Genomic DNA, 15,911 nt, shown 5'->3' on the forward strand with positions numbered 1-15,911 from the left:
CTCCGCCAGGGACTGGAGTTTGACAAGAGAACGCTTACATGGGACCTGTAATAGAACCGCTATTCCCTGTACTAATACTACTTTCCAGAAACCTAGCAAAATATGCTCCCCATCAAAGCTTAAGACTCACTAGTGTAAATGTAGCCACTTACTAAAGTAAACTCTTCTGAACTAGATTTTGCAAAATGTTCCATACTGTTTAAAGGTACTGTTTACACATGGTCTGATGTATTGTAAAACAAATTCCTAACGTTGTTGTCATTGGGGCCTACCTTTAGAATACAGTGCCACAAACTTTAAAAATACGTCATAATACCCTTTTACGTAATGTAATGTGATTTCGTTCGAAAGCACGTTCTCGAAACAATGCCCTATGACGCCTGCATGGCAACACGGTTGTCTGGCTCAGCGAGTACGTATAAGCTCCGCTCACTGGTGTTTCATCTCTACGAGCTATGTCATTGCATAAGCCCAACGATGTTGAGAGTTTCCAGTAGTTGTATACTGGCGGATGCGCAATATTTTGCAAGCACCAGTTTGAACTATTTTTCTTTTTTCACTAATACGCTCATATTTATTTGTATTACAGGCTGCTGAGGTGTTATGTTTTGTGTATTTTGTATTTTGTATCTTGTATTTTTTTTTAATTTACATAAATATTTTTGTCATTCAGTAATTTGCACCATTACATAGAAAAGTGTTTTATTAGTATTTTATTTTTCGAAGCGGTAATAATGCATTACACTAGACACGTCAGTCGTGTTTGTGCCGGTTCGGTCAATCTTGGGTCAATGCATTCTGTTTATTAGGATTACTAGCAATTCAAGGGATTGGGGTTAGGGTTAGGACTAGGACTAGGACTAGGGTTAGGTTTAGGGTTTAGGGTTAGGGTTGGGGACCTAATGCAATATAGTAGGTACATGTCCGGTGGTTCGGTCAATGCATTCTATTTATTAGGATTATTTCAAGGGGTTAGGGTTAGGGTTTAGGGGTTAGGATTAGGGACCTAATCCAATATAGCAGGTACATGTCCGGTGTGAGTACCATTTGTTGTTTTTCCTTTTTGCATTTTAATACTTTTTTTTCACACAAAAACGGGAAACCAAAAACGTCGAAAGTACATTATGAAATGGGTTAATGTAGAAATTTTGGGCTAATGGAAATTGGTCTGGAATTTGCACTCAAGCCTCTTTCACACGCAACATATATTTTGTAAAGTAATGATTCGAAGGCTAACTCACCCGAGTGCCGTCACTACACATGCTCATGTCTCCCTCGTTCCTTCGTGCGATCCACATTATCCTTACAGTGTTCCCTACATCACTCTTCTGCCACAAAATCACCGATTTATATAAAAGCGCGTCATTCATGCATGCACCGTGAAATCTACGTCTGACGCCTGACGTCAACAACCCTTTTCAGTTTGAGGCATATTGGCTCATTCCACGCCACACGATAATTTGTTGATTACGGAATGGGACGAGTGTGCCAAATGGCATCGGATCCATTCGGCAATTGTCCGGAGAATAAAATCACGAGACACCAAGTCTACCCGTAGCATTCGTAATTGTCCGTGACCTATTCGACTCTTTCCGTTCATTTCCGCGACGTCACAGAAATGACTCGATAAATTTGCACATTGTGTAACAGTGTGGACGTAGCTCAGTCGGTTAGCTGTCGAGCTAACAATCCGAAGGTCGCGGGTTCGCGTCCAACGGGTTCTCACAAACTGGTTGCTTGTCTTAATGACACGTGACCTACGACAGAGATCGTCCTCACGAGAAGTTGTGGTGCTGTATTCTAAAGGTGCTCCGTCATTGGTTAAAAAAAGTGATGAAATTTAGTGAAAATTGGCGAATTATTAACAAATTGTTTACACGACAACACAACTGTTCACATGCACGATATTTGCACATGCTTTTTAGCAATTTAATACATCATCCTAGTGCAATTCATCTGCATAAGGTTTGCAGTTGGTTCCCCAAAGTTAGTGGAGAAATTCATCTTCGATGTAACCACACATATATGCATAACATATAGCGACTGCTTTAAGTGAGTGTAAACTTTTGATGGGTAGTATATGTAATATTTGCATCCCAACTTTAACCATGAACACTCACGCATACACAGATGTGTGGAGTCCGTGCCGTCTTGTCCAACTAATATGATTTGGTAAAAACGTAAACGAATACCATCTTTAATCACACACCATTACTGTTAGCACACACAAACGGAAACGGGAAAACGGAATTAGAAAAAAGTGTTTTTTCTTATCTATTTCATTAGCCATCTGTTATAACAAAATCACAATGAATTATTAGGCTTCAATAAAAACTTTTAATCATGACAAAATAAATGTAAATAATGATTGGCACAAATGAAACAAACAAAGGAACAGTTTATAAAACGGAAATATCCGAAGATTTCCAAGTGTTACGAAGTTTTCCGAATGCATGTCAAAATACCGGTTTTCGATCAGCGTATCGCAATACGTATCGTTTTCATGTCTGAACTGGTAAATACCGGTAAACCGGTTATATTGCGCAGCCCTAGAAAAGAACAAAGATTACATGCACAAATGCCGGTGGCTCCGCAAAATACGACTTTGAATTAAGTAACTATTTTATTTTTTTTCACATATATGTATACATCAGTTTGTAGAACTGTTAGACATTCGTTTCACATGAAATCATATCGAACTGTTAGACGTTTGTTTTCACTTGCAAATACGAAAAGCACCATGACAACTACAGTCAAAGCACTAAAAACCGATTGCTAAAGAGCCCCAATTAACGGGATATTCTCGCATGAGGAAATCTCAACTGTTGAGCTTTCTCAACATCGAATTCGGCAAACCCTTAAGCGTGAAGCAGTTGAAGCAGCGAGCCAAAGACCTAGGCTTAGGGAGGTACTCCAGGCTTCACAGAGCCGAGCTGATGGCGTTGCTGGAAGAGAGCAAACCGGTTGAGGGACTGAGATTCGTGAAGACAGACCACTACGACAAGTATCTCAGAGGCTGGCGAATGAAAGTCTACTCGAACATCGATATCAATTGGGTCATCAAGCCGCTGGTAGCCACCAAGCTGGATGAGGAGCTGGACAATTTGCGAAGCCAAAAGTACCAGCTGACGGTAAACATGTCTCGATAAGCAGCAGACAGACGGCAGTGTCGGACTCACTGAGCCTCACCGATGGCTGCGCGGTGGTGTCAGTCATTGTTGCCTTCCACGAACTGAGGGGGTAATCCGTGTAGGGGTTCCAGCTATCCATCGAAAGAGGAGTCTAGGCTCGACTTTACGAGTATAGAACACCCCACGCCCATCTCCTACTGGATAAGAATCGAAACGCAAAACAAGTTGGCCGTCAACGTGTTTGGTCACGAAGGCAATAAAACCATCATGCACCGAATCAGCTCTGTGGATAAAACCATGCTCAAGTTATTCCTAATCGAAAAAGACGACAAGTATCACTATGTCGTTATTAAGATTCTGAGCAGGCTGTTGCACAACCAGTCAAAATATGACAGAACGAAACAGTTTTGCGTGGCAACCTGTTGGAAGCTCAACGGGAGGACTGCTCGGGCGTGGGGCACACGGCGATCAGGATCGACATGCCCAAGAAAGACGACGACATCTTAAATTTCGTCAACCACAAGATACAAATGCCGGTGCCCTACATCATCTACGGCCCTTATCAAAAACGTCGACCATCACCACACCGACGCCGTTTCACAAGAACACAAGGCCTGCGGGTTCGGGTATGTGGTGGTCCGATACGATGGGAAAAGGAATCCGCCGATCTACCGAGGTCCGGATGCAGCCAAAACGTTTCTAACCTGTCTACAAAGCGAGGAAAACATCATTAGGAGAAATTTGTACAGAATCATCCTCATGCGCATGATAATGGACGACTGGCGAGCTCACAAGAACGCCACTTACTGCCACGTGTGCAAACAACCGCTCAACGGCGATTCGGTGAGAGATCACTGCTTCGTCAAAGGCCGTTAAAGAGGCGCCACACAAAACTCATGCAACTTGGAACTGAAAATCAAGCCCAAAATCATCCCCATGCCCATGGTGCTGCACAACCTTCGCGGATACGACTTGCACCTCATCATGCAACCCATCTCGAAAATGGAAGGCAGCATAAAATGCATCACGAACAACATGGAGAAATACATCCCGTTCTCGCTGGATGGACTGAAGTTCATAGACAGCTTCCAGTTTTTTGCTCTCCTCGCTGGAGAACCTAGTGAAAGCCAACGACCCCGAATGTTTCCATATAACCAATCGATACACCAATGAGGCGACTCGGCCTCTGCTACTCAGGAAGGGTGTTTATCCATACGAGTACATGGATGACTGGTCCAGGTTGGACAAAAGGCGATTACCTCCCGTGGACTGCTTTTACAGTCACTTGAACAACTCGGGCATAGAAGAGGACGATTACTCGCACGCGATAAATGTGTGGGATAAACTGGGCTGCAAGACTGGGCGGCGACTACCACGTTCTCCATTTGAAAACGGACGTGCTGCTGGTCGCCGACGTCTTAGAAACATTCAGAAAAACCTGCTTGAGACAATACGACCTGCATCCCGCATGGTATTACACCAGTCTCCTGGTATTACACCTTGGAACTGCTGACCGACTATGACATGTACCTGTTCGTCGAGAATGGTTTGAGAGATGGGATTTCGATGTCCGCCGGGCACTACACCAAAACCAACAGTAAGTAGGACGGCTACGACTCGAGCAAACCAACCAAACACATACTCTATCTCGACGCCAAGAACCTGTACGGCTGGGGCATGACCCTAAAACTGGCGGATTCGTGCGAGTGGTGCGACATGCAGATCGGCGACGTCACGAGCATTGCGACACTTGCTGGGTGAAAAAGGCAAACTTGCCGACATACAAAAAGTCGTGCCCAACTTGAACAAGATAAAGTACATTGTGCACTACAGAAACCTGCAGCTGTACACGTCGTTGGGAATGAAGCTGACGGAAATACACAAAGCGCTACGATTTGATCAACGGCCGTGGATGGAGCCGTACATCCGAATGAACACGGATCTGCGAAAAATGGCCCTCAGCGATTTCGAAAAAAATCTCTACAAACTCGATAGCGATACATATGAACAAAAGCCATATCAAATTCAACCGGCCCCTTTACGTGGGGATGTGCATCTTGGACTTGTCCAAACACCTCATGTACCACTTTAACTACAACAACCTCAACATTCAGTACGGCGATCGGCGACCGAAAATGTATTTGATCAAGAAATCAGAAAGGTGAAAAAATACGTGGTGAAAAACACATCAGGCTAGATCGCTTCAAAGAGGCCCTGTTCGAGAAACAGACCTTCAAACACCAAATGAACATGCTGAGAAGCGACAAGCACACGACATACGGTCTGAGAAACAACAAGACGTCGCTGTCTCTAATGGACACCATAAGATGGCATCACGACTTGCCTACGGACACACATGTATAAATAAATATAATCAAATATGGAGAAAATTTACTACAGCCCGCGTAGATACTGGAAGGGCGGGGCAGTCGCATAACCTGGCCTGCCGAGCTGCAAGTCGATCCGGGAAGCGAGTTTATCGGAGCCGTATAAGTGTTAGCCGGTCGGAGATAGCAAACCCCCCTTAACAAGCGTGATCGCCTATACGTTGGATAGTTAAGTCTGAACGACCCCATGCTCACTAAAAAGTGAATATTTCCGAAACTATTTGACCAATTTTCGTGAAATTTTGCATGGACGGCGAATGATAACCTGCCATCATTTACACCTGGAGTTTGACAAGAGAACGCTTACAGGGGACCTGTAATAGAACCGCTATTCCCTATACTAATACTACTTTCCAGAAACCTAGCAAAATATGCTCCCCATCAAAGCTTAAGACTCACTAGTGTAAATGTAGCCACTTACTTAGGTAAACTCTTCTGAACAAGATTTTGCAAAATGTTCCATACTGTTTAAAGATACTATTTACACATGGTCTGGTGTATTGTAAAACAAATTCCTAACGTTATTGTCTGTATCTTCTAAAGGTGCTCCGTCATTGATTAAAAAAAGTGATGAAATTGAGTGAAAATTGGCGGAATTATTGTTTGCAACGACAACACAACTGTTCACATGCACGATATTTGCACATCATTGGGTAAAATAAGTGATGAAATTGGTGAAAATTGGCGAATTATTAACAAAAGTTTACACGACAACACAACTGTTCACATGCACGATATTTGCACATGCTTTTTAGCAATTTAATACATGATCCTCGTGCAATTCATCTGCATAAGGTTTGTAGTTGGTAAAAACGTAAACGAATACCATCTTTAATCACACACCATTACTGTTAGCACACACAAACGGAAACGGGAAAACGGAATGAGAAGAAAGTATTTTTTCTTATCTATTTCATTAGCCATCTGTTCTGTCTATTGTTCAAACGTCCTTAACATATTATGATGTATCGTGGTCTGAATTGTATACCGATAAGTACAATGAATTGTATACCCAGTCTTGGCAAAATCCACATGCCCACCACTACTCACACGTCTCTGTGTTGTAAGGGTAGAGGAAGTACAGACGTCCCTGATAGGTTTCCTTTACAGGTGTACAGGTCTGTGTCCGGGCTGCTTTGGCTGGCTCCTCGACAGGTGTAGACCTTAGTGGAGACAACATGCCGCCCTGGATGTCAACATGCACGCGTAAGAACATCATTACAGTACAATTGAACACTACTGAGTAATGTGCATGTGAAAACAAATGCTAAATGGTGCGTATCCAGCCTGCTTCTGCTGGCTCGATCACCTTAGATGATAGGTTGGCCGAAATCGTAGTATGAGGGTATATGTTCTGAATGTCCACTTACACACAGTATGTAGTTGGGGAGAGACATCTAATAGCAAAACGTTTCTCACAGTTTTCCAAATGATTGCCATTACAGCACAATGTTTTAATGAATTGCAAATGTACCGTTGCTCTATTGTTGGACAAACACTAGTATAATTATGATTGAAGAGATGACGTCACACTGTAGTGAATATTTGAAATGATCTCAAAGGTTCTTGTCTCTGACATACCTCTCTCAAGTTTGAATGACGCAGAACCGCTGACAATTCCAACACTGAGTCCTTCAATGAAGGCATGTTCGGGTGTAGGTTCTGTTTTATATTCTGCCGTAAAATCGTAGTACATTCTGGATGGAGAGTTGATGTTTGACCAGCTAGTGGACTGAGATGGACCACTGCTGATGTTGGGAGGAGCCTCTGTCGTGTCGCCATTGCTGGTGGTCAGTCTCAGGAGGTTGATGTTTATTGTGGGCTTCGTTGTTACTGTGACATGCATGCACAAGTATAGCAACAGGTTCAATCGTCATTAACAACATTCATATCATAAGTTATACTGCTCTAAGATTACACATTGTCTTGATATTTTCAAGGTCACTAGCCAGAGTGAGTGAGTGAGTAAGCTGGATTCTACCCCGCTTTTAGCAATATTCCTGCAATATCACCGCGGGGACACCTGAAATGGGCTTCTCACAATGTGCTCGTCTAGGGAATCCAACCCAGGTATTCGCCATGACGAGCGAACGCCTCAACCGCTAGGCCACCCCCACCGCCCCAGCTAGTCAGAAGCAAAACAATGTAAGTGTACACCAGTATGCTCACATCAGTCGTTCCATGTAGTTTCAGCAATGTCTTACTTGTCTGACAATGTTTCCCTGTGAAACCGCTGGAGCAGGCACAGTTACTGGCGTACTCGTTCCTGCAGGTCCCGGGATAACACCGGGTGCTGTCACTCCGCCACGAACACGCCTCTGTAGACACAAATGTAATATTATGACAGACGTTGCCTTATTACATCCTTGTGAATGGGTTCCATGTCATACATTCATGGCAAGACATAGTATTTCCTCGGTGAAACGTGGTTTCTGCTCAGAAGTAATATACAGAAGTAATTCGGAGATAAACCTACTGTGTTGGAAAAAGTGGTATCGCCTGAAACGAGGTGATTTGTGGTACAATTTCGGTGATTTGTGGTAAACCGTCAATAACTAACAAACACCAGGTTCAGTAATAACAAATAACGTTTTGTTTTTTTCAATGCATTAATCACCAACCATTAACTGATAAATTGGAAAACATATATCAAATAAGTTTTAAAAGCTTGGTTCACATTTTAATATTCCAACGTAGACCCTTTCCCCACCGCGAATAATGGCAGTGACCTCATGGCCTTGACCTTTTCTCGGAAGTCATTGTTTACCTTTACTTTGCATATATTATAAATTTGGAAAGACAGGAGCGCTTCTGACAGTTTGCACAAGGTTAACCTGATGGTATGACTGAGATAGAGTCTTTGATATCTAATTATTGGTACCTTGCAAAATTTAAGAGTAGGGGCGCTTTTGCCGTGATGACTGATCAAGCAGTGTAAGGATAAGAGTTACTGAGTGAGTGAGTTAGTATGGTTTACGTCGCTTTTAGCAATATTCCAGCAATATCACGGCGGGGGACACCAGAAATGAGCTTCACAAAGTGTGCCTATGTGGGAAATCGAACCCCGGGTCTTCGAAGTGACGAGCGAACGCTTTAACCACTAGGCTACTCCACCGCCCAATGATAAGAGGGATCATGACTAAAATAAATCATTTTTTCAACGATATTATATTTTTTAGAAAAAATATGTTGGGTTAAAAGAACGGTTTTCAGCGAATTTTGCAGCTTCTGTAACTGTGTTCTATTACCACTAAATTTGAAACCGTACATATTCTCATAAATATATCATTTTCTTTGAATTGATAACCAAACTGTTTGTTTATGTGGACGGAAGGCTTTAAGATTTCTTCGGCGTTCGATGTTAATGCATCCCCCGTTACCGGATCAAGATCAGTGGCGATATCGTTAACGAAAGCTGATAAGAAATTCAATATAGAAATTGTGTAACGGTCTATTGCTTAATCTATTTTGACATAACATAGAATCAACGTAAACATATTTTTCTTGCTGAATTTTTATTCGGAAAGCAGGCGATGTTCGACTGAATATTTGTTTCTATGCTTGTGAATTATTTGTGTATGTATTAACACTTATTTCTGTGATTTACGCAAGTAGTTAGTGGAGCTCATCATCGCTAAATCCATCTTTAAAGACATAGGTGTAATTTCCGACAGCAAAATCGCCGTAATCTATCGATGCATCGGTAGTTTGTTTGGTGTCCGCCATGTTGGTGGGCAGACGAAATAGTGCATTACCGTAAACCATGTATAATTGCACACGGAAAATCAGACACCTGTATAAATAACGTGATTATATACCTCTGAATGACTTTAACTAACCAATCACAATCCAGTATTTACTGAAGTCATGGTAGAATATGCAATTATCTATGATCAAATTAGTTCTTTGACAATAATGTTCATCTTGTGTATTCGCTTTCAACTCACGTATGCATGATCTTCTATCAGAAGACGCCACATACGCCCTGTGTCCTGCCTGGTCCAGCACGACCCCCTCACAGCGACTACACACCTGGTTGCTGCTGCTGGTGCATGTCTCGAGGTCACAGTTACTGATGGCACTGCACACTGGAGACAAGAAGAGCATTCTAACATAAGTGTTATCCTGAGTAGACAACTGAACAGGCGATATGCTATTTCTTGGTTTTGGTAAACCTTTACTCAAGAACGTTTCTTCTAACACACATATGCCGGAATACATTAATAGAGTGTAAACCTATGTACACGTACTTCTGCAGCGTTCATTGCTGGGGTAAAAGCCTTCATTACAGTTGGCACAGATCCCAGGGGAAGTACATCTGCCCCCACTCTTGTACTGTGTCCTACCGTTACTGTAGACGATGTGAGATGTCCTGTAGTCGATGTTGCAAGCAGCGGACTGGATCTCATTGTCACATACAGCTGCAATGTATAAATGGTGTTTCATTGCTACATTATTTGTGGTTGAACATGTTCATATAAAATCAAAACAAACCTAAGGTATTGTGTATGGTATAATGTATTACACTTGCCCGTATTGCATTCTTTAGCCTTAGCCGTAGTTTACGCAGGACAATCGACAGTGTGTGCACATCTTCAAAATACATAGGACGATCATCTCGATCTATTTTCACTTACCATGTGGGCAGCCTTTGTTATCGGTTGATCTGTACCCCGTTTTGCATCTGTAAGTCTTGTCTGACTGTTGCCTGTAAGTAAAGAGTGTTTCCTTCAGATGAAAGCACATGCTAATCTTACCTTTTGTATGTTCCACGCATGTATACAGTCGGTGCCACGTCTGAACAGTGTTTATTTGTTCTGACAAAGTACCTACTTCAGAGGATATGTTATGTCATGATGCCTTACTATGATGTACTGTCACCGTTTGGTTGATATTTGTTCAAAGGTCATTACACAAGGATAACTAGTCGTATCAGGGATATATTGTCATCCAAATATTCATAAACTTAAGCGTAACGTTTAATAAAATCAATTGATATGCAGTTGGTTACCTGTATTTTGTGCACCGACCCCACTTCCAAAAACTACACTTCACTGTGTATTTGTTTTTCCTGTACGTTGTCATCGTCAGTACATTTTCACTGAAAGGAAAGTACAACTTTGTGTATTCTATAGTCCTTAGCCTCATAGAGTTATGATCTTTTCTGTGAAATTGCAAGTTACACATGACTAAATACACGTTTCTATTTCCCATGCGCAATTTTAGTTCATTTACATGGCATCTAGATAAACAACTAACTAGCCAAGTATGAATAAAAGTGTTATATTGTTGCCATGGTCAGCTGTGCCTTTCGTTACTCTTCCCGTCACCTCAGGGCCATATCAGATATATCATATATATTGGATTATGTCTAAAAAAACTTTTATAACTTCAAACGTCAAGTTCACTTTCAAGGTCATGACACCATTTTTTGTCTCCTTCCAAAATCGAAAATGATTTCATGTAACTTGTGACATGACTTCATGTCCACATGTTCTCGCCATGTAACACACGACCACTTTCTAAATGGCTTTGTGCATTCATGTTCTCGTCATCCTGACTGATGACGTCAAAGTCTTTCGTAAAGCATGTTTTCAATTTGTCTTTTCTGCATTTTGTAGCCTGATGTTTTAGTATTACATGCCCATATATAACAATTGTATATTTAAGAAAACAGAAAATGTTCAGATATATGGCGGCGGTCTGTAGATAATCGTGTCCGGACCAGACAATCCAGTCACTGATGTCATGAGCATCGATCTATGTAATTTGGATATGATTACATGGGAGCGGTGGGGTACCCTAGTGGTTAAAGCGGTCGTTCGTCATGTCGAAGACCCGGGTTCGATTCCCCACTTTGGTACTATGTGTGAAGCCCATTTCTGGTGTCACCCGCCATGATATTGCTAGAATATTGCTAAAAGCGGCGTAAAACCAAACTCACTCACTCACGATGACATGAGTCAACCAAGCCGGGTTAGTCGCCTCGTACGACATGCCGATATTAGAATAACACATTTTACAATGCTCCTATGAGGTAAATATATCAAACGGTTTGTACAGAGCGAGGATCAGTGGTATGTTCCGGGAACGTTCGCCAGTGACCCAGCATGAGCCAACATGACCCAGCTCGGGGAAGCTATTCAGGCAGTTGGCGAACAACACCAAGGGCAAACATCCACAGGTTAGCAAACACTATGCCCTCCAGCTGTCGTTCTTGTAATATATAGTCTAACAAGATAACAACTTTTGTAATATTTACAACTTGACGTTTCTGGGCTATTTGTGGCCCCATCATCAGGTGAATGACAGAATATGATTACGAGCAAAATATATAGTATGTACAGGAGGCCAGTGGGTCTGTCCTCATATTGGTTTAATCCCACTGTGCCCACTTTCAGAAACGGGCAGGGTTAAAACAACAGATGGATTAAGGTCTGTATCAGGCTAGTGGGCAGTGATATATAGTATAGAGTACTTAACTCTTAAGTCATAAACTGTGTACATACATTCGAGCACCGTTGTGTCGAACTCTGATAACTCGATATCTCGGTTGTCTTGATCGAACATATCGGTCCCGGCAAAATCCTTCATAATTTATCATTTTTCAAGCTCTTTTAACTCGATACGGATGTCTCGATATTTCGGATATGTCGATATAATTTCATGGCCCCAACAAGCAAAATTACACTTTTAACTCGATATTTGCAAAGGATCTCGATATTCACCTACCTGTCATGGGCAAGTATCCCTCTGAACTGAGGTTAATTCCACACGTTTACACACGGTACGGCATGAATCAAAGGGATGCGCTAGTGTAAACTAATTAGGGCTAATTGAGTTGAAAGTGTCACTTGTTTGTTATCTAATTAGGATTAATTAAGAAGGAATTAAATAGGAAGTACTCACTGTTACGACTAGACACTACTGATAACGGATTATAGTTTCGAATCAAAATATGCTGAGAATCCAATGAGACTAGCATGTGATTGTTGAGTTGTTTCTAAATTGCGGAATTGTTTCCTTTCATAGTGATAGGTGATGATATGCCCTGGTCGGATGTCTCGAAGGTCGGATAACTCGATATTTTTTCTTGGCCCCATGAATATCGAAACAGCGTGCTCGACTGTCCAAGTTTGTTGTTTTAAGAAAAGTGGACACAGTGGGAGTACATCTCTGGGAATACTCCTTGTAATGGAACCGCCTGTGGGAGAGGCCAAGCGCTACTCACACTCGTGCTGCAAACCTTATTCAACGGCGTGTAGTTATGTAACGTCATGCCTATGTGCAAAATTTACAAACTTTGTCAATTTTGTACTTCTCAGCTTCTAAAATGCCACTCAAAGAAGATGCCTATGCGATTGCGATGTTTAACCGCCAAGTATGTGCTACAAACATTTTTTCAATGACGGTCGTGTTTATCACGTTGTATTTAGAGACGGATGACTAGGTCACTGGGCGAATAGACACCCCTGAAATATCTGATTCACTCGCCAAGTCATTCATTAATGACATTGACAAGGTTTCAGTGATGAAAAGCAACAATATACATACCCCTTTTCTTGCAATCCTGTGCATAAATCCCACACAGCAAATATACAGACCAAGAATATAATAAGGCATGGTACAGACATCACCCTCCTTTTCTGCTGACATTCACTGAAGGATAACAAGGAAGAGTTAGTGCATTCACACGTTCTCATTAAACAGAACTAAAGACACACTGCATCCGCACACCACTAGGAAACTGTTCACTGGACAGAAGTTAGGTCATGGAAAACTTAAAATGTCACAATTGGACAGCCGACGTCTTTCATTTTCGGAGTGCCCAGAGAAGTTGAAAATCTTATCCGCGTAAATGTACTTTATCGGAGGTTATATAGAGATTATAACAGAAGCAAGTGTGTCATACGACTTATTCGAAACGAGTATGAATACGAGGGCAATACATAAATTTGCACGAGTTTCATGTAAGTCATGACACACTTGCTCGAGTGAAATAAGTTTCTAATTATCCATTTTATTCATGTACATTTGTGTAGTAAAACACGGTAAGCAATATATTCGAACACGTTACATTTCAGCACTTGTAACCATCAAAAGAAAAATATTATGATAAATCTAACTATTCTAAATCATTGGTTACTTACACGTGCATCTGTGCCCACAAGCACACAAATGTCCTCTTGGACTGAACGAATTATCCCACCCGTTTAACTGAGCCTCAGCGAAAGGAGTGATTCACTCAGGGGAACTACCCTTGGTATAAACCATATACATCAACAGTGAGGGTACCGATATAGTTGAGCAGGAAGTGTTGACATATGTACGCGAGTGTAACGAGGTTCAAGTTGAAATACTGCCTCTGTGCGTACTGTGGTGTATATACCTTAAGTGTAAAATTCCCTCAGGTTTTACCTATTAGGCGTCAACTAAATAACCGACTTTGGGGATTTAATTGCGTGTAGCAAGGGGAATACTGCACCTGTCTCACGGACGTCTTGTTACTTATGTTAAATGTTAGCCCCTAGCAGTCAGACAGATACTATATTTAAGTCTCACCTCATGTATATCAGCCACAGTATGAACATGTACCCGAGAAATTTTGTAGAATTGAAAGTGAAGTATGTATGTGAAGTATGTACCTATTTATACTAAAAATGAACGATCGAAAATGAACCAGGTCCTGATAGACAGTAATTTGTGTAATTTTTGCCATGATGTTTTGAGAGCATTTGTCATGTTTATTGGGAATGTTGTGAAAGCATGAAATTCTGGAATGATCTAGAACTCTGGATTAATAACTATTTACCACGAACAATAAACATTACAAAAGATTTGGTTTGGTACATTGCATAATGATGTATTACTAAATCAAATCATTATCTCTGCCAGAAAACATATCAATTTGTGTAATATAAAAGATCAATTCCAAAATTCATTAATTATGAAAAGGCATTTTTTCCAAGAGAAACAATGAAATCTTAAATCTTAAATGGAATTCTCTCATCCCAATATTCAGCAACTAATTATTATTATATCTTTACAGGAGTGTATCTTCACCTTTTCTGTGTCTGTTGCTACCGCATACCTTTGTTGTTGACTTTGTAACCATGGGAACGAATATAAAAAACTATGTATGTTTAAGATATACACGCATAAAAGTCACCAAATATAAGGCACAGGATATATAAATTTGAATAATACAATTAAGCCCTGTAGCGCGATATAATGTAATGTAATGTAATGTTATGTCGGATTTAAAACACGTACGTGACTTCTTTGGACATTAAGAAGCTAGAGTATTGAAAAAAAACCAAGTGAAACATTACAGTGTATAACGTAGATCCGAATGCATGGGACAACTGATTATAGTTTATTATTTGTTAGCTGCACATAGGATAGATGCGACGCTCAGCAGTGTTCAGGTATTGCCACAGTTTCACACGTTTCAGCACCATAATTTGATTTAAACTTTCGACGGACGTTTACCAACATTGTTTACAAAAACATGAACTATAAAAGTATAAACGTCAAATAAGCTTGAAAATAAGTGCAGTGATAAAGTAAATAGACATACGAAACACATTCACGTTACTATACTTGGTTCTGAAATAGGTGGACTTTATTTAGTACCTGACCGAGTGAGATGGTTATGTAGCACTGGTACATACCAAATAATCACTGTTTTTTCAAACTGTCGTTTCTCTATTTATCTGAATATTACCTGTAGGACTACACCATTCAATATGCTTCTTATTGTTAATTGTGTAACTTGTAAAACTGGCGAACATGTTTCTTTGAGTAAGTACGCCAAAGTGACCATTAACATATCACGTCCTTTGACGAGCACGGTAAACTGTTACAGTAGTATTTAGTTGTTTCATTAAGTGAGCATTGTGTGTGCCAATGTAGAATGATGGTAATCCAGTGATTAACAGCATTAGCATCGATCTACGCAAATTGGATACGATTGCATGTGTCAACCAAGTCAGCGAGTCTGATCACCTGATCCCGTTAGTCACTCTTATGACAAGCATCGGTTAGAAGATCAGATCTAACCCGGATCTTCACGGGATTGGAAAATATGAGCTATTCAAGCTGAACTTGCATGTCTGAACGACACATGAAAATCTAATAAAATTATTCATCACGTATTGATCCACCCTCCTACCTGGATACCCGCCCAAATCAAAAGCTTGCTCTCTTTTACGCAAGCAATACAACAAATAGTGAACACCATTCCCGCCTTTGTATAAGACTATTTTCGTACAAGGAAGTTAGATTCCTTTGAAAAAACGTGATGACATTAGAACGAGTACACAGCTGTTTTCACCCCTTGAACATGCACATTACTTAATGCTTAATGCTCATTGCACTTACAATGAATAGT

The 15,911-nt window shown here is 40.9% G+C and overlaps 1 protein-coding gene across 1 annotated transcript in view; it reads right to left on the reverse strand.

Moving 5' to 3' along the window:
• LOC124266453 overlaps nt 1-13,755 on the reverse strand; it is a 56,887-nt gene extending 43,132 nt beyond the window's left edge. The window contains exons 1-9 of the mRNA XM_046701247.1: nt 13,669-13,755; nt 13,073-13,177; nt 10,530-10,619; nt 10,156-10,226; nt 9,769-9,939; nt 9,466-9,606; nt 7,723-7,836; nt 7,100-7,351; nt 6,569-6,704 (exon numbers count right to left, since the gene is read on the reverse strand). Coding sequence (XP_046557203.1) covers nt 6,569-6,704; nt 7,100-7,351; nt 7,723-7,836; nt 9,466-9,606; nt 9,769-9,939; nt 10,156-10,226; nt 10,530-10,619; nt 13,073-13,177; nt 13,669-13,676 — 1,088 coding nt within the window. The 5' untranslated portion in view covers nt 13,677-13,755. The remainder of the gene's footprint in view (nt 1-6,568; nt 6,705-7,099; nt 7,352-7,722; nt 7,837-9,465; nt 9,607-9,768; nt 9,940-10,155; nt 10,227-10,529; nt 10,620-13,072; nt 13,178-13,668) is intronic.
• Between the last annotated feature and the right edge of the window lie 2,156 nt (nt 13,756-15,911).

This window comes from Haliotis rubra, unplaced genomic scaffold (assembly GCF_003918875.1).
Source record: "Haliotis rubra isolate DU_JTF1 unplaced genomic scaffold, ASM391887v1 Scf1257, whole genome shotgun sequence".
In the NCBI taxonomy this organism is placed as follows: Eukaryota; Metazoa; Mollusca; class Gastropoda; order Lepetellida; family Haliotidae; genus Haliotis; species Haliotis rubra.